General features: G+C 43.7%; 1 protein-coding gene across 1 annotated transcript in view; it reads right to left on the bottom strand.

Moving 5' to 3' along the window:
• Positions 1 to 4,795: 4,795 nt before the first annotated feature.
• Positions 4,796 to 18,394, bottom strand: part of Alg14 (ALG14 UDP-N-acetylglucosaminyltransferase subunit) — a 99,474-nt gene continuing 85,875 nt past the window's right edge. Inside the window, exon 4 of the mRNA XM_076933194.1 lies at positions 4,796 to 5,161. Coding sequence (XP_076789309.1) covers positions 4,811 to 5,161 — 351 coding nt within the window. The 3' untranslated portion in view covers positions 4,796 to 4,810. The remainder of the gene's footprint in view (positions 5,162 to 18,394) is intronic.

The raw sequence follows: 18,394 nt of genomic DNA, 5'->3' as shown, positions 1-18,394 counted from the left end.
GATGCAGGAGACTGTAGACGTATGTATGTACTTTTTGTTCCTGAATCTAGCCGTGACTAAAATGAATGCATCCCAGATTTCCTCTTACACAAACGAAGGAATTATTTTATTTTATTTTTTTATTTTGTGGAGCGGTGAGCAGGGTCTGTCTGTGTAACCCAAGCTGGCCTCCAACTTGCTACCTAGCCCAGATGGCCTTGGACTGTGGATGATCCTCCTGTCTTAAGGGTGCTGGACTCGCAGATATACCCCACCACGGTCGGCTCAGCACTTTCTTTTTACTTAAGCCAGTTTAAGTTGTATTCTCTTCCCATATAACTTTAAAAGTTTTTTGTTTGTTTGTTTGTTTTTTGTTTTCAAGACAGGGTTTCTCTGTATAGCCTTGGCTGTCCTGGAACTCACTCGGTAGACCAGGCTGGCCCCAAACTCAGAAATCTGCCTGCCTCTGCCTCCCAAGTGCTGGGATTAAAGGCATGCGCCACCACTGCCCGGCCCATATAACTTTAAAAGTTTTAAATGAATCAAAATCAACCATGAAGCTAGGTGGTGGTGGCACATACCTTTAACTCAGCACTCGGGAGGCAGAGGCAGGCAGATCTCTATGAGTTTGAGGCCAGCCTGGTCTACACAGTGAGTTCCAGGACAGCCAAGAGCTACAAAGAGAAACCCTGTCTTGAAATACAACAAAAACCGAAGCAAACCAAAACAAAAATAAATAAATAAACAAACAAAAATCTATGGGAGACTGAATGGCAGGTTCTGAAGATCCCAGATCTTGCTTTTAGTGTCTCTTTAAACCTTTCCCCCAACACTTCTGCGAATTCTTCTAAATATTACTGTTGTCACACAAAAAGCTTCCAAGGACTTCTGCTGTTTACAATGCATTTTAATCCGATTAGAACGAAATCAGTTCATTTGGCCTTTAAAAAAAGAAAAAAAAAGTGTTTTTCTAGTGTCTTCTTTAGTCAGGTTGATTGGTTAACTCAACCATAAATGTTACTGTCTGTTTTCCGGTTCTTTCTTCTTATTTTCCCACCTTGAAATGCTTTCCTACCCACCTCTTCCCATGGAAATCACACGTATGCTTACAGTCCCGATTTTGCTCTAAAAAAAGGACAACTCCAGAGATCTTTTCTCTTCTGAACACCCTGCTACTCGACCATGCAACACACTCTGCTTTTTTTCACACATAAGAACGTGTCAGCTTCTGTAACTACTTAACTTTTTGCCTTAACTTTGTTTTCCTTGCCAAGACTTAAGTCCATGAAAGATTTAATGACTTGAAGCCAGATACTCCAGGCCTTAGTCTGTATTTTATTGCTATAACCCCGTGCATGTTGCTATAGCAATACCCCAGGCTAAGTAACTCACAGAGAAAACAAATTTAGTTGGCTATGGTGGTGCTTGCCCATCTTGGCTACACAGGAGGCTGAGGCGGGCAGATCACAAGTCAAAGGCCAACCCCCAGGACATTTAGTGAGACCTCTGTCTCTAATAAAAAGTAAAATAAGTCGGGGTGTGTGGCTTAGTGGTAGAATACTTGACTGACATGCACAAAGCTCTAGCCTCTGTATCATAAAAAGGAATAAAAAAGGAATTTATTTACTCATATTTCTGGAGACTTGGTGGTCAGGATTGTAGTACTGACATTTGGGGAGGGTCTCCCTTTATGGTGTTGACACATGAGATGGGGGTTGGGGAGGTGAGTAAGGTCTTCCTTGGGGCATCGACTGAAAGACAACAGAAGGAACAAAGGGGCTGATCTAATCACAAACCTGCTCTGCAACGATGACAAAAGCCACCTGGGGGGCTGACCCCACAACATCTAATACTTCATACTCTTAGATCCAGCCCCAGGGCGGGAGAGATGGCTCTGTGATTAGAGGATCCAGGACTCCTAGTGCTCATAAAGACAGAATTAGAGACCAATGGAGTAAGTTTTCTGAAAAACCAACACAAACAAGAAAGTGAGTATTTAAGAAAACCGTGTAGGCAATCAAAGTCTTGCTTTTTCCCTGCAGCAAAAAGCTGGTTCAGGGACCTAGGAAGAATTAACTTTGTGTTCAAACCATAAGGCTTTTGCCAGCGGACTTCACAGAGGCCCAGGACTAGGAGGACATCTGTTGTTTTCAAAATGTTCAACTAATTAGGTGAAGAAGACCCATCTCTTGGTCTTGTTATGTATCCCTGACTCTCTGGGTACTCACTGTATAGCTCAGATGGGTCTGAACTTGTAGCGATCCCCCTGTTTCTGCATCCAACCAGGCAGGATCTTCAGTCTTGACCTTGATTCTAAAAAAAAAAAAGAAAGAAAAAGAAAAAAAGAAAAAACCACGATCTGCCTTTCCTTTAGATTGTAATAATCTAATTACTCATGCGGGGACCTGTGACAGACACATGCAAAGATTAAAAACTCCTTTGTGCTGTTGGGATGGGAATGTCTGGCAGTTCAGTGGTCTGTGTCTATTGTCAAGTTCCCATGTATCTCTCCCTGACTCCAGGAGGAGAGGAGGGCAGTAGTGACACATGGGAAGGAGACTTACTGCCTTGCTGACTGGCCAAGAGTCTCAGCCAAGGCCAGAGCTCTTGCACTCCTTGACTACAGGGAAGCATCCCCTTCCTCCCCACCAACCCTTCCTACCCCCCCCCAACCCCCCCACTCCCTACCCTTCTTGGCTGGTGGCTGTAGGTAGACCTTCTGGAGACAGATCCCAGAGGTGGAAACAGCTGTTGGGCTCTCACGCCCCCATGTCGTGAAGCTAACTGGCTCACTTAATCTGAACCGCATCCAGCTAAATTGAGCGTCTAGCCCTTCTGCGCCTCAATGTCTGTCCCACCACAAAAGTCCAAAGGGAGACTTCTCCTTCTCGCCCTCACTATATGATGTAGCTCTTGGTCCATTTATCACACTGGGAAGTTTGTGCTGAAGTCTGAGCTTTTTTTTGGGGGGGGGGGGGAGGGGGTCGAAAGGGACTGTTCTGGATAAGCTGCAACCCTAAGATCCCAGCTTAGCAACCCTCCCTCCCAAATTTTACTTTTCCCTTCACTGGCAGAACCTCAAAGGCTAGGTTGGGGGAGGGTGGGATTTCCACTCTTGTTATATAAACAAGGAAGTGAAGGAGGCCTCTGTGCTAGCAGGACTCGGAGCACGAAACTATGGGAGTCTAAGCAAGCGTTTAAATCACTTGACTGGGATGAAGCGTGAAAAAGCTTGCTTTTTCATACCCACCGGCTCTGAGCTGCGCAGTGCATTTCGGGACTTGGGGTTATCACTATAACCACACCAATTCATGCCCGGGGGGGGGGGGGGGGGGAAGGGGTTCCCAAAGGCGCTAGCTAGTAAACAACAAGGGTAGCAGCTCAGGTTTCTATCTGTGCTCCTGGCACTGTGTGAGGGTTCAGTGGGTTTCTGTAATTAGACGGACTGCTCTAGTTTTACTGCAGAGATCATTGAGACCCAGCTTTAAAAAAAAAAACGAAAAAACAACAACAACAAAACAACAACAACAACAACAAAAACCAAAGTAAGGACTCAACAGGAAACAGGCGGCAGGAGTCACATCCTAGGCTCTGGATTTGACAGAGCACTTTTCCATCAATTCATGAGGAAAGTGAAGGAGATCAAATCTGCTTTAAACCTCTGGAGATGTGCTGTGCAAGGAAACCTGGCGAATCATCAAGTTTGTTTATAAACTCAGGTTTCACACACACACACACACACACACACACTCCACACCCCTTTGGGCATACTTAACATGAGTTACAATATTTCCATATGGGAGAAAGTAAATATGTTTCAGGGCAAATTAAAGAGGCCTTTGTTCACACACACCTTTGATAGATGTTTCTTGAGTGTGGGATCCCAGGAAGAGAAAAGCAGATGCCTCGCCCATGTGAAGTTGTCTTCTATTCTTTATGACTCTTGCTTAGAGAGAGACCATCTATTTTATTAGTGGCAGCAAGCCACGATAAGGAAAAGTATTTTCTTTTCTTATCACTGTAATACAGCTCACTGTATAGGAAAAATATGAAATATATAAGTATTTCTCAGCGTTGCCTTTAGAAACAATCACAATGGTGTGTGAAAATTTCCACTTTCCACTCTTTCTGCAAAAACAAAATGAAGGGACCTGCCTGTAATCTCTCTATCTGGGATCTCTCTGAATTGGCTTCTGCGGCCCCTCAGGACCTGGAAATATTTTTAGTAGGTAGCTTGTAACCTCAGGGCAAGCTGACAGTAAACAGGGGGCAAAACTCTGGCCAGAAGTCTGAGGAAAGCTTTCTTCTCCTTGCTTGGGTAATTTATCCCCACTAAAAGACACGAAAGATATTTACAGTGGGGATTGATTGTTCTAGAACATCCAGAGTAGATGGCTATCAGATCTATACAAGCCCCATACTAAATAATCAATAGATGCTTGCGAGCTCAGCCTGTGTTCAGAAAATTCTAGACGGCCCTGCCATTTGGACTGGCCTTCACGGGTTTCAGTTGACCTTAGTCTTCTGTTTTTATGGACAGCGAAGTGGGAAACAGCTAAGACTTTCCTGGCTGCATTTCTTTTCCCCTTTACTTTCTGTCATTTCAGTTCCTGCTTGCACGTCTGCAGTGCTGTAATCCAAAGCCCTGAGACTGCATGGAAAACCTTAGGCTGTAGTACAGGCTACACAGGGCTTATTCATAAGGCCTGTCAACTCAGCCTGCGCTCAGGAACCTTCAGAAGAGCCAAATGATGGAACTCCAGGATAGATGGTATTAAGGACTTTTTGGAAATGTTTCCTGCTTCCCCCACCCCCAAAAGAAGGTAAGAGTTTAACAAGGGCCATGAAGAAATGTATTTAAGTTAATCAAGCCTTTTATTGAGTGTTTATTGTGTGTGACTACACGCTTCGTGTCTATTAACTCTCTCATCTTCAACAAAACAACCCTATAAAGAAGTTCAAGCCATAATCCCTGCCTTCCAAATGAAACAGTCGAGGCAGGGGAGCAGCTCAGTAGCTCGACCAGTGTACATGCAAGACAGAGTTTAAAGCCCCGCCAGCCTGGCACCAGGGCACAGATGTTCAACCACTCAGTCGGCTGTCTCTGGACCGAAGAGGACTTGTGTCTGGCTTCTAGGATGTCAGGTTGTATTGGTTGGGTTTGTTTCCCGTGCTCCTGTATCTACAAGAAATGAACAAAGGGCATTTAAAATGTTAAAAATAATGTCTTCAAAATGTTGTAAGGGTTGTTCTTACTAAATTTATCACGAGTTCCTTCTTTTCAAAAGCAGACTGTTTATTAGCAACATGTCATCATCCAGCTGGAACACAAAGGTGAGAAGAATACTTCCATCTGGTGGTGATTCCACGGAGAACACTACCCTCCCCCAGTTTTATCCCCCCACTATAACCCCCCAACTCCCACACCCAGGCTAGAGGTAAGTCTTAGGTGTCACTCTTCAGGGTCCAGGCAACATGAGCTGTTTTGTTTTGGAGACAGCGTCTGTCTTGACCTGGGCTTCACCAGTTAGTCTATGCTAGATGGGTAGTAAGCAGCAGGGTCTGAGTTCCTGCTTCAGCCTTCCACTGAAACTTGTCATCACACACACTGTCTGTAGGTGGGAGTTTCATTCTTGTTACTACCAGCTACGGACTTTGTTTAAATGTCCTAACTTTTCTGAGTTTAGTTTTCTTATACAAGAAATAGGGGTAGTGACAGCCCATGTCCAGAATTGCTCCATTGCAGGAATTCCAGTCCACTGAACTGAGGACTGACTAGAAGGACTGAGGCTTGCAGAAAGTCTATGAACCTCACCCAAATCTGCTTCCTGGGGTGTATTAAGTGTGGAGGTTTGGTCTATTGTTATGTATCGTAATGCTAAATTCTGTATCCCAAGGTCTAATTATCTCACATACCAGCTTTTGTTGTGCAAACCTTGCTCCTTAATTTAAAACTATTGGTTGAATAAAAATGGCTACAGCCAATCACTGGAGGGAAGAGAGGGAGGCGGGTTTTCAGTTACCAGTTAGAGGTCTCAGGAAGAGAGGAGAGAAGGGTACCGGAGAGAGGAGGAAGCTGCCATTAAAGGAGGTGGACCATGAGCACATGGCCAAGAGAAACAGCAAGTGTTTGGGGTACACCACTGGGGAAGTAGCCAGTTCTGCAGTTAGGAAAGCAGATTAAGGGTTACTCCCCAGGAATTGCCAAAGCCAAGTAGAATAACTATAGTCTGAGTCTCATCCATTCGTAAGCTAAACCAGGATAAGTTTAGATTGGTTCAACTACAATTAATTTATAGGTTACCAGTCATAAGTCCTACTTTAATCAGCTTTCAGTCTCTGTTCGTCTTCCATTGTGAGGCACACAGACAGAAAAAGAAATATAATTGGATTTGTCCACAAATAAGATGAGGTCATTTTTCTTTTGAATTCCACTGATTGGCATCCAGTCATCTGCATGCAGACAGAGACCAATGCTCACCAAACAAATCTGGGATGTGGCATTTCCTTAAAATTAGAATTAAAGTCCCACAAGATGGCTCATGATCAGGCCAGAGGACTTGAGTTCAGTTCCTGGGACCCGCACGATGAAAGAACTGAGACCTCTGACTTCCATATAGCATGCATACCTGAATGCACATACACATATAAAATAAACGCTATGATAAAGTTTAATAAATTTGAATTATACAAAAAAAAAAAAAAAAAAAAAAAAAACCCCAGGTGACTGTCTGACCAAGGGAGGAAATATAAGCACACAGAAATCTGTCCTTAAAAAGCTAGAATCCTTCGTGTTCCTAGTTATTTTTCTTCTACATGGTAAGTATAACTTTAAATCAGCAGTTCTCCATATGTGGGTTATAACCCTTTGAGGGTCTTATATCAGACAATTTGCATATCAGATATTTATATTACGACTTGTAACAGCAGCAAAATTACAGATATGAAGTAGCAGCGGAAGTAATTTTATGGTTGGGGGTCAGCACAACACGAGGAACTACTGTATTAAAGGTTCACAGCATTCGGAAGATTGAGAGCCACTGCTTTAAATGAAGAAAATAATTTAATGAATTAATTTTTAAAAATTGTCTCTGGGGGGTTGGAGAGATGGCTCAGTGGTTAAAAGCATTTGCTATTAACCTGAATTGAGCTCCCAGCAACCACCTGGTGGCTCACTAACATCTGTCACTCATGGGAGATCTGAAACACCAGGCAAGTAATTGCAGGCAAATATTCATACATGTAAAATAAAACCAACCTAACTTTTTGTTTGTTTGTTTGTTTGTCTGTTTAGTTTTTCAAGACTGGGTTTCTGTAACAGCTTGGGCTGTAATGGAATTAAATTTGTAGAACAGGCTGGCCTTGAACTCACAGAGATCCACCTGCCTCTGGCTCTGGAGTATTGTGACTGGAGTATTGTGTGTATGTATATGATGTATATGTATATGCCTGGCACACATACATTGGCTCTGTGCCTGGGGAGGTAGCTCAGTGGATAAAGCATTTGTTATATAATTATGACAAGATGGAGTTTGGATCCCAAGGACCCGAGTGAAAGCCAGTGAGTATGTCTGCATGCTTGTAATTCCAGTCCTCAGTGCTGGGGAGGCAGAGACTAGGAACTGCCAGGGCAAGGGAGCTAGCCAGACCAAGCTGAGTTTGGGGGGTGGGGGGGGTAGGATTGGCTCCAGGGTCAGTGAGAGACCCTGCCTCAGTATAGTGACCAAGGTGACATTCAATACCAACCTCTACTCTTCACACATGTGCACTAGCACACACATGTACACAAATGAATACATAGACACACACACACACACACACACACACACACACACACACACACGAGGATGGGGGAGCTTTGGCCTGAGAACCAAAATGCCAAGTTTATCAGGTTATCAGGTTTATCAGGTTATCGGCATTGTAGGGCTCCTGAGTGTGTTTTAACAGTGCATGCTTTAGCATTGTATCTTAGTCTGCAAGGCAACTGTTCCAGCTGTTTTGGGTAAGAGGGAGTAGAAAGTGAGCCTATGAGTCAAAACACTTGTTTTAGGGCTTCAGGGTTGTGATGATGAGAAACTCTGTGTTGTGCTGAGCCCTGGATCCTCTGTCCTCACTTCTGGGAGTCGCCTGCTCAGAATTCCATATTAGAACAAAGCAATATCGAATTGAAATGGTTTTTCTCTGGCCGACTCGAAACAGAATTAGCTTCCTCGTGTTTTGGCAAAGGGCTGCTTCTATGGGCCTGTCTTTTGTTTCAACCCCAAAATGGTTTATTTTATATCTCAGACTCCGATCCCAGTGATTACATTTGATTTATTTTGTGTGTCAGTCTAACCACTAAGCATATGTCATCACATCACTTAATTTATAACAGAACATGAATTTGCTGTGCTGGCTTCCTAGTTAAAAGAGATCTAGTAATTTACAGTTTCCCACAAAAAAAAAAAAAATCCGCAGTGAAGAACACTAAATAACAATGAACAATAGCCAAGGGGGGGGTGATGGGAGGGGGAGGACGGGGAGCAGGGAGAGAAAGAGACTCCAAGGTAGATATGTTTTTTTTTTTTAAAGATGTGTTTATTTATTATTTGTGTGCTTGCTTGAGTTAACATTTACTACATGCATGTAGCTGGAAGAGGCCAGAAGAGAATGTCAGATGCCTTGGAACTGAAGTTATAAAGGCTGTGAGCTACAGTGAGGGCGCTGGGAACCGAACCTGGGTCCTCTGCTAGAGCAGCCAGAGCTCTTAACCATTGTGCTATCTCTCCAGCCCCAGATAGCTGTCTTTGTTTGGGCCTTTTCTGGTTGTTTGTTTGTTTTAAAGAGTTTCTTTTAAAACGTGTCTTTTTTTTTCCTTGGCCCATTGCCTTCAGACAGTACGGAAAACACACTCTCCCCCACACCATGGACATTCATTCACTATTCTTTTTTGAAAATCGGATGATTGAGTGAAAGGAATAAGGTTTTCTTTTCCATTCAGGCCCCAGATTTGGGTGGGGCAAGAAAAAACATTTTAAAGTTAATAAACATTCTCTTTAAAATCTCATTGTATCTTTCACATCTTTGGGGGGAGGGGTGATAAAAGGTTTACAGAGAATCTAATGAAAGTACGGCTTGTCTTTCTGGAAATTTCATAGATACATATCAGGTCCCCAAAGTTGCAGACATTTCTGTGGATTCTGTTTTAAGAATCATTGTTTTTATTTGGTGGTGGTGGCGTATGCCTTTAATTTCAGGAGGCAGAGGCAGGTGAGCTCAAGGATAGCTTGGTCTACTGAGTGAGTTCCTGCACAACCAGGGCTACATGGAGAAACCCTGTCTTGAAAAATCAAGAACCAAAGAAGAAGGAGAAGGAGAAGGAGGGGGAGGGGGAGGGGGAGGGGGGGGAGGGGGAGGGGGAGGGGGAGGGGGAGGGGAGGAAGAAGAAGAAGAAGGAAGAAGAAGAAGAAGAAGAAGAAGAAGAAGAAGAAGAAGAAGAAGAAGAAGAAGAAGAAGAAGAAGAAGAAGAAGAAGAAGAAGAGAGAATATCTTTGTCTTCAATACCAAGAAGAGAGGCTTATAAAGTGCTCAACACAAATTGGACTCCAAAAGAGAAATTTGTGTATGCAGTAAATTTATAACACAGTGTTACCTTTTAAAAAGGCAACACATTTGGTTAAATAAACATTGATTCAGACCGCTATACCCTTCTCCAGAGGGGAAAGCAAGGAAATCCTTTCATTGTAAACTGACTTATTTCCTTTTCACACCAGGAAGGTGTTGTGTATAATACATCTGTATATTCCAGATCTTATGCACTCCAGATTTATACAACAGCCCTCAGATTCTTTAATTATGTGAACATTCATCTACGAAATGTTAGGCAACAGAGAAGTTAATGAGAATTGTTTCCACTGATACCAAGTCAAGACTTTAAAACACAATCATTGATGCTTAGAAGAATTCAGTGCCTTCCGAGGCTCAAACAGGATCGCTCCAGCCTTGCTGGGAGGCAGAAAGTACCGGCTGCTCATCAGAGACACGAGGCTATTTACTTTCCCACTGTTTTTCTGGGGAGAAATGTAAAACCTATTCTGATTCTTCAAGAATTCCTCTAGGCATTCTAGCTAAAAGCAATCTTAGAGGAAGATTTGTTAACACCTATATAACAGACAGGAGGCATAGGATATGCAGGAAATTCAGAAGATGCTGGCTAAGAGGCACCATGTCAGGACCTTGTCAAGCCCCAAGACTCTACTGCATGTTAAGAGGCCCAAGTTCTTTAACCAGATCATGAACAGAGCCTTTTCTCCATCTGAAGAAAGGCTATGCAGTCACTCAACACATTCAGCAAAATATGGATATATGAGTTTTCTTTAAAGTTAATTTTTTATCTTTCTTTCTCTTGGCTCATTCTTAGTTCCTTCTTAAGCCTCATACAACACGCTTCACTAAATGGCCAGTTCCTGCTTCCCATGCTTGATCTGATGAAAAAGGCGTTTCTGGCAATATGTCTAGCTTTCTTCAAAATTTAATTAGCTTGCTTTATTTTTTATTAACTTTGTAAAATTAAAATATAACTATATCATTTCCCTTCATTGCTTTTCCTTCCTTTAACTCCACCCATCCTGTCCCCAACCCAACTCCTGGCTTCCTCCTTAATTGTTATTGTTTTACACACACACGCACACACACACACACACACACACACACACACACACACACGAGACTACGTCTATATATGTACATATATTTATATAAATCTGCCAATTCTGTTCAGCATTGCATGTACATGATTTCAAGGCTCCCCACTTGTTATGGGATGACGGATTAGGGGGCTCCTCTATGGGGGAATCTACGAATCCCTCAGTTGCCTGTAAGCCCTTGGCTAGGGGTGGGGTCCCATAAGTTTTCCCTTCACACATTAGCCTATTGATATCCTTGTTTAGGCGGCCATATTGTTGGGATACCATGTGTAGCACTTCTAGTCACTTCTAGATGTAGTCTCACAGCAGAGTTCCTGGTCTTCCGCTCTTACAACCTTTCCGAAGTCTCTTCCTTGATGCTCTCTGAGCTGTAGGTGCTGGAGTTGTATTATAGAGGTAGCTTTGGGGATAGGAACTCCACTAAGTTTCTCTCTGCATTTTGACCATTTGTGACTTTCTATAGTGGTCTCTGTCTGTTGTTTCTCCAGGGGCCTCCCTTCTGTTCCCACCAGCACCAGTTGGATTGACTGACATTAGAGAAAGCCAACAGGGAGCTAGCGAGGGGAGGAATAGGGAACTGGGTGACCCATACAGGCTATAAGGTCCCGTCTTTTGCATTTCTGATTCTTTGGTTCCTATGAGACTTCTCATTCCTGGACACCAATTAGTGAGTGAGTGTTGGCTTCTCTGTGTTATCACTGCACTCTCTGTTCCATCAACTAACTTAACCGCTCTATTGTCCGTGACACATCCGTGGACAGTCACAGTCATATCTTGCACTGGCTTACGTACACTCCCATTTTCTTCCTTTGATTTCTATGGGCACTTCCTCTCCTACTCCTCACAGCACTGAGGGGGTTATAAATCACACCACATTATGATTGGTTCATGGGACTCAGGCAGAGCTAATCAAACACACAGAGGGAGAGAGGAAGGGAGAGTGAGGGGGAGGGAGAAAGGAGGAGAGAGAGAGAGAGAGAGAGAGAGAGAGAGAGAGAGAGAGAGAGAGAGAGAGAGAGAGCTTTTCCCTTTGGAGTCAGGATGATGTAAACCTGATGCTTCTGGCAACATTTAGAATGAAGACAGAGAGGGAAGAGCAGGGTCCCTGAAGGAGAAGAGGGAGAGGAGAAGAGATCTGAGCTGAATCTACTACCAGGCTTTGAATGGGATTGACTCCTAGGTTTTGTTGATAGAAATTAAAATTATTTTTTAGTTGGACTTCCATCATATAAACCTTAAGAATTTTGACATAGAAAGTGGCTCTGTAGACATGACTTTCCACCATTACTGCTTGCTGCAGGCATGGTCACCCCACCATGCTCTTCAACATCATAGTTGATGTCCAACCCTTGGGCTGTGTCTTCTTCGAGCTATTTGCAGACAAAGTTCCAAAGACAGCAGAAACCCTTTGTGCTCTGAGCACAGAAGAGAAAAGATTTGGATATGAAGTTTCCTCCTTTCACAGAATTATTTCAGGATTCATATGCCAGGGTGGTGACATCACAAGCTACAGTGGTACTGGGCCCTCTACGGGGTGAAAGTTGAGGATGAGAACTTCATCCTGAAGCTTACAGTTCCTGGCATCTCGTCCATGGCAAATGCTGGACACAAACAGTTCCTGGGTTTTTTTTTTTTTGTTTGTTTGTTTTTTTTGTTGTTGTTGTTGTTTTTTTTTTTTTTTTTTTTTTTTTTTATCTGCACTACCAAGACAGAGTGGCTGAATGGCTTGCACGTGCTCTTCGGTAAGGTGAAAGAAAACATGAGCATCATGGAGGCCGTGGGATGTTTTTGGTCTAGGAATGTTAAGACAAGCAAGAAGATGAATTGCTGACTGTGGACAGCTCTAATTCTGGTGGGCATCTTACCCACCAGACCATTCCTTCTGCAGCTCGGGAGAGTGCCCCTGCTCCATCTGCTCGCAACACCCCATGATCTCTGCTCTCCCTGAAGTTCCTTGGGTTCCATATTTTCTTCATTCCCCTCCAAGTCTAGCTGGATTGCAGAGTTAAGTTTATGATTATGAATACAAACTAAATAAAAAGAAGAATTTTGACATAGAAACCATATGAATATTTATAATGAAGCCACAGCATTGCTCTAGGGCCTGGCGCGTGCGTGACCAGTCCACAGGCGTTGGAGAAGCCTCAAGTGATGGATGATTCGTTCAAACTGAATCTGATGATGCTCTGGCAGAAGGCAAGGATTGTGAAAGCAGGAAAACAGTGTTAGTGGTCACAGGGACCATATGGTGCAGGGGTGGGTGAAACACAACTTGACGAACCTGTGGGGACAGAACATAGTGCGCTTAGAAGACAACCTGCGAGACACAGCTTCTAAAGGCAGGAATCCTTGGGGTTATGTCTTCTGTGTCTTTCCTGTCTACCCAGTGGCTGCCTAGCTTCAGACAAGCCACATATCCAGGTTCTTGATTGAGGAATGAGACATAGCAATAGTACCGACCTCACTATATTATGAGGGTTGAGTACAAACCAATCAAGACAGCGTTACAGGATACCATGGATATAATATATGCTGGCTGTAACTATCATCAATATTTTTGAAGGCGGTACCATTATGGGTTTAATTTATAAAATCATAGGATTATTGAAAATAGTAACCACGAGGCTTTGTGCAAGCAGGAAGGCTTACCTCTTACCTTATGAGTAACATTCAAGACGTCATCAGTGCCAAGCAGGGTGGCTAATGCCTGGAACCGATCCTCAGGGGTAGAAACAGAATCACTGTCAGAGGCTTGAGGCTAGAGACTGCTTTATTTCACATTTTGAGTTTCAGGCCAAAGGAAAAAAAAATAAAAACAACTACCAAAATCTGGGGATACAGCTCATTTGGTAGAATGCATGCTTGGCAGGAAGGAGACCCTGGCTTGGATCACCAAATGGTGACACCTATAACCCCGGCACCCCATACAGCGAGTGTGAGAGGGTGAAGCTCGGCTTTGGCAGTATAGCAAGTTGAGGCCCGCTTCGGACAATGAGAGCTTGTCTCAGAAAGGAAATCATCGGTAATTTGAGTTCCTGTGTGCCTTGGTCAGGATTCAAATTTAAGAAGCTGAGCTGGAGGTGTCACTCAGATGTAGCACGCTTTCCTAGCCTGTGGCAGGCCAATCCCCAGGAACCATGTGTACATGCTCAAAAATGCACAAAAGGTGTGTGTGTGTGTGGGGGGGTTGTCACACTGAAGATGCAATGGACTTTTGACTGTAATACAGTCCACTCTCCAACCAAAATCCTCAGGAAAGCATCACCATTGTTATTCAAAGCATTTGGACTCACAGTGGATTTTGGCATGTGACCATGAAGGTCACTGGCCTCTAGGTCAGGCACTGGGCTACAGCAGCCTGATTATATTTGTGCTTTATCCAGATGAACAAACAAGAGCCCAGGGAAGTCAAAGGATTCAGCCATAGACCTAGGTCACAAGTGCCAACACTGGGGCTCAGGTCTCCCAACTCCGATTTCACAGGCGTGGGGTGTATCCTTGGTCCCTTCTACAACAGTTGCTCTCGTGGAAAGTACAATTTTAATTAAAAAAAAAAACTTATTCTTTTATATTTTGTACTTGGAATTGAATCAGGGCCTTGCGCATGTTTGTCAAGCACTCTGCCAGTGTCACTGGCCCTTCATAAAATCTGCTTCAGGGTACAGTCTTGCTAAAAGTTTCCCGGACTGGTATCAGACTTCAATCCTCCTGCCTCAGTATCCTGAATAGCTAGAATGTGCCACCAACCCAGCTTTCAAATTATTTTTTCTTGATTTTTAATGTGTGTGTGTGTGTGTGTGTGCGTGCGCATGTGTAGATGTCATTGTAGACCAGAAGAGTGTTGAATCCCATCGAGCTGGAATCACAGAGAACAGTGAGCTGCTGGGTATGGGAGATTGGAAGGAAGCTCCATTGGCGAGCAGCAGGCACTAACCACTGAGCCATGTCTCTAGCCCGCCTGCCAACTTTATTAATGTAAAATCTCAAGAATTTCCCTATGGTAATAAATATTCTCCAAGAATGTGATTTTTTGTTGTTGTTGTTTCTTTGTTTTTCTTTGTTTGAGATAAGATCTTTCTACATAGCCCTGACTATCTTGGAACTTACTTTGTAGACCAGGCTGGCCTTGAACTCACAGAGATCCACCTGCTTCTGCCTTCCAAGTACTGGGATTAAAGGTGTGTGCCCCCACTGCTGGTGATTGTGTTTCTGAGACAGACTCTCTACATGTTGCTTAGGCTTGTCTTCAGCTCTTAGGCTCAAGTAATGTTACTGCCTAAGGACTGGTGGAGACCATAGCTATGCACTCAGGCTGGCCTTGAATTTACAGTCAGTCTTCCAGGCTCATGACTGGGATTGCAGGTTACCACATCCTGTAAGAATGTATGTGGTTGTGTGCATGTGAGAGAGGGGGGGGGGAGAGAGAGAGAGAGAGAGAGAGAGAGAGAGAGAGAGTCTATGTGGGCATATGTAGGTCCACATGCACATATACACACACATATATGAAGGCCAGATGTTAATGTGCTTTCTTTAATTGCCACTGTACTTTTAATTAATTGATTGATTAATCGAGATAAGGTTTTGTGTAGCCCTGGTTGATTTAGAAGTCACTATGCAGACAGGCTGGCCTCAAACTCATAGTGATGTCTCTGCCTGCCTCTGCCTCCCAACTGCTGGGATTAAAGTTGTGTTACCATACCAGATACCACTTTGTTTTTTTGAGACAAGCTCTTTCCCTGACCCTGACATGTTAGTTTGGCTAGGTTGGCTGGGTGATGAGCTCCCCGGGGTCCTCCTGTCTCTGCCTCCCCAGCGTCAGGATTATAGGCAAGCAATGCCATGTTCAGCTTTCACATGGGCTCTGTAGATCCACACTCAGAGCCTCCTGCTTCTGCAATGAGCACTCTGCCAACAGAGCCATGCTCGAAGCCCAACAGTATCATTTGTAATGGTGGTATAATTATCATGTGGCATGTATTATTTTATTGGATATTTACCTTTCTTTTGCTTTGTTTCCCATTTTTATTGGATCTGACATTTACAGAAGTGCTTCAGTGTGTTGTCTTACATCCAAACTGATAATTCTGTTTCTGAGTTTCTCATCTGTAAATCAGAAGTTAGCCAGACTATTCCTAAAGGTATTGGTAGAATCCCGTGAATTTGGTGTCTGTGAAAAACCAAAAACTGTGCCTGGCAATGTAAGACCTCCATTCCATTAGCTACAATGTTCCTAACTTAAAATGTTGCTAACTTCAAATACTTGTGGTTAGTAGCCAAATCAGAGTTACATTGACTACTTGCTATTAAACACATCAAAGGATCCCTTCTAAAAATATGGTAACAGTTTATATGTGTGTGTGTTTTTCAGCAATTTGCTTTTTCAAAATACCCATAATTTGCTGGATGTATTATGAATAACTATTGAACTCATGTTCGATTAGACTTTTATCTCTGTGCCTCAGGTTGTCCTTGCAGGAAAGGTGGTGTGTGTGTGTGGGGGGGGGGTGGTCTCTGCATAAGGTGGTAGTGGTGGGGTGGTCTCTGTATATCAGAAGTTATTTCCCGGCATTAGGGTTTGAAGGAAACAAAGGCCTGTTCATTTGATTGGCTGGACATTCATTCAACAAGGTTACCATCGCCTTCTTGAGAGCCTGTGGTTGGACCAGCAGCTGCAGGTCAGAAGTTCAGAACAAAGAGTGAAATCCCAGGATTAACTGTCATACTTTCAAATCAAATATTTCTCTGTTGAGTCAACTTCCCATGGCAATTTCTTCGGGGTGGGGGGCCCTTTGCCACCTCTGCTGTCTGTCTGACACATTCTCAGTTGGCATCAACAAGGAAGGACACCGTAGAGAGGCAATTTACCAAGGAGAAGCTGCTTTTCAGGAGGGTCTCAGGGGAGGACCAGAGGTCCCTGGGGACTGTGGTTTTCTCATTTGGCAGCACAGTGGGAAAAAACTGTCTAAGTTCTGGCTGTGCCAGTAACCAGCCGTGCACCCAAAGCAAATGACTCAATTTTTTTTTTTTTTTACAAAGTTAAAAACTTCTGTTTTGCTTTGTTCTTCAGATTCCTGTTATATATATTTTTTTCTTTTTCAAAAAGAGGTGGTAGGCCAAGCATGGTGGCCCATGCTTGTAATCCCTTCATTTCAGAGATAAAGTAGGAGGCTCAGAAGTTCAAGGCTAGCCTTAGCTACACAGTGGATCTGAGGCTAGCCTGTGTTGCATGAGACTCTGTCTTAAAAACAAAGCAGAGGAAAATAAAGTGGTAATCATAATACCCGATTTAGCCCACTGCTGACATTTACAAGACCCAGGCAAGAAGATCAACAAATGCCCCTGTTCTCGGTCCCCTCCCCCCTCTTTCTACTTGGCCCATTCCCTACAGTGAGAGCTTGCTTGTGCAGTGTCCCTTCCTTAAGACACAGGACCAGCACCATCCACATTCCCCATTGCCAGTGACAGGCAGGGCTCACTTGTATTCATTCCGTAGACAAGAGACCCATGGAAGCCCTAGAAGTAAGCAGGGCCACAGGACAGGACTCTGGGGTCCCAGAGAAGCAGTTCAATTTCCAAAAGAGGTGTGGCCACATCTTATGTCCCCAGTATGTGGGTCTCCTTTGCTTGGCTTTGAGGAGTAAGTGAGTCAAAAACATATCCAGCATAACATAGTAACTGGTCTGTGGCTAGTCCTCAGTCAGTGCTGGAGGGTGGAAATATCACAGTTGGGTTAGCACCTACTGCTGTTGGAAGGATCTAAAAGGTGATCAATACCATTCAAATTCTTTTTTTTTTCCTCCCCCACTTCGGTTTTTCAAGACAGGGTTTTTCTGTGTAGCCCTGGCTGCCCTGGAGCTCGCTCTGTAGACCAGGCTGGCCTTAAACTCATAAGGATTAACCCACTGCTCAACTTCAGACTCTTTTATTTTATTATTATTATTATTATTATTGTTGTTTTTATTTTTGTTTTTCGAGACAGGGTTTCTCTGTGTAGTCCTGGCTGTCCTGGAACTCACTCTGTAGACCAGGCTGGCCTCGAACTCAGAAATCCACCTGCCTCTGCCTCCCAAGTGCTGGGATTAAAGGCGTGCGCCACCACCACCTGGCCAGACTCTTTTATGTAGTAAGGAAACTCAAACACTGAAAAACGTAAATTGGCCACGGTTCAAGGTATGCAGATGGTAAAGGCAGCACGGGCACACAGGGCCTCACTGGGCAGCTGCCTTCCCTGCTCCATAGCGCAGTTGCTGGAGCAGTAGAGGCAGGGACAGTTTGAGGTCAGCCTGAACTACACGTCCCTGGCGCCCAGAGGTGACCTAAACTATTGCCATCTTTTGCTCCAGTTTAGGGAGTGTGTCCTTAGAGAAAGGAGAGCATTCAGGGAGTTAAAAGCCTCCAGTAAACATCTGGTCAAGCTGACTCTGGAATGCCTCAAATATTTACCGAGCAATGAGAGGTACTGGCCTTAGGCTGATAAAGAACATGGTGACATTTTGTGGCTGGTAGCAGTCTGTTGGCTAAGAATATCACATTAGAAAAACAGATTCGGGTTAATGGAGCGGGTTTGCAGGCTGAAACTTTGAACCTTGTGAGTTAAATGTGAAAAAAATGCAACACTTAAATGACCTTTCTTGTTCTCATCAGAAAACCTAGTCTTATTTTTTATTTTGTCTACAATCAACATTTTCTTTGGTTTGGGAGGATCCGAAGAGCTCTTCTATGACATATTC

Source organism: Arvicanthis niloticus, chromosome 4 (assembly GCF_011762505.2).
Source record: "Arvicanthis niloticus isolate mArvNil1 chromosome 4, mArvNil1.pat.X, whole genome shotgun sequence".
NCBI lineage: Eukaryota > Metazoa > Chordata > Mammalia > Rodentia > Muridae > Arvicanthis > Arvicanthis niloticus.
Note: the sequence above shows the minus strand (reverse complement) of the source record. Positions and strands in the feature narration are given on the sequence as shown.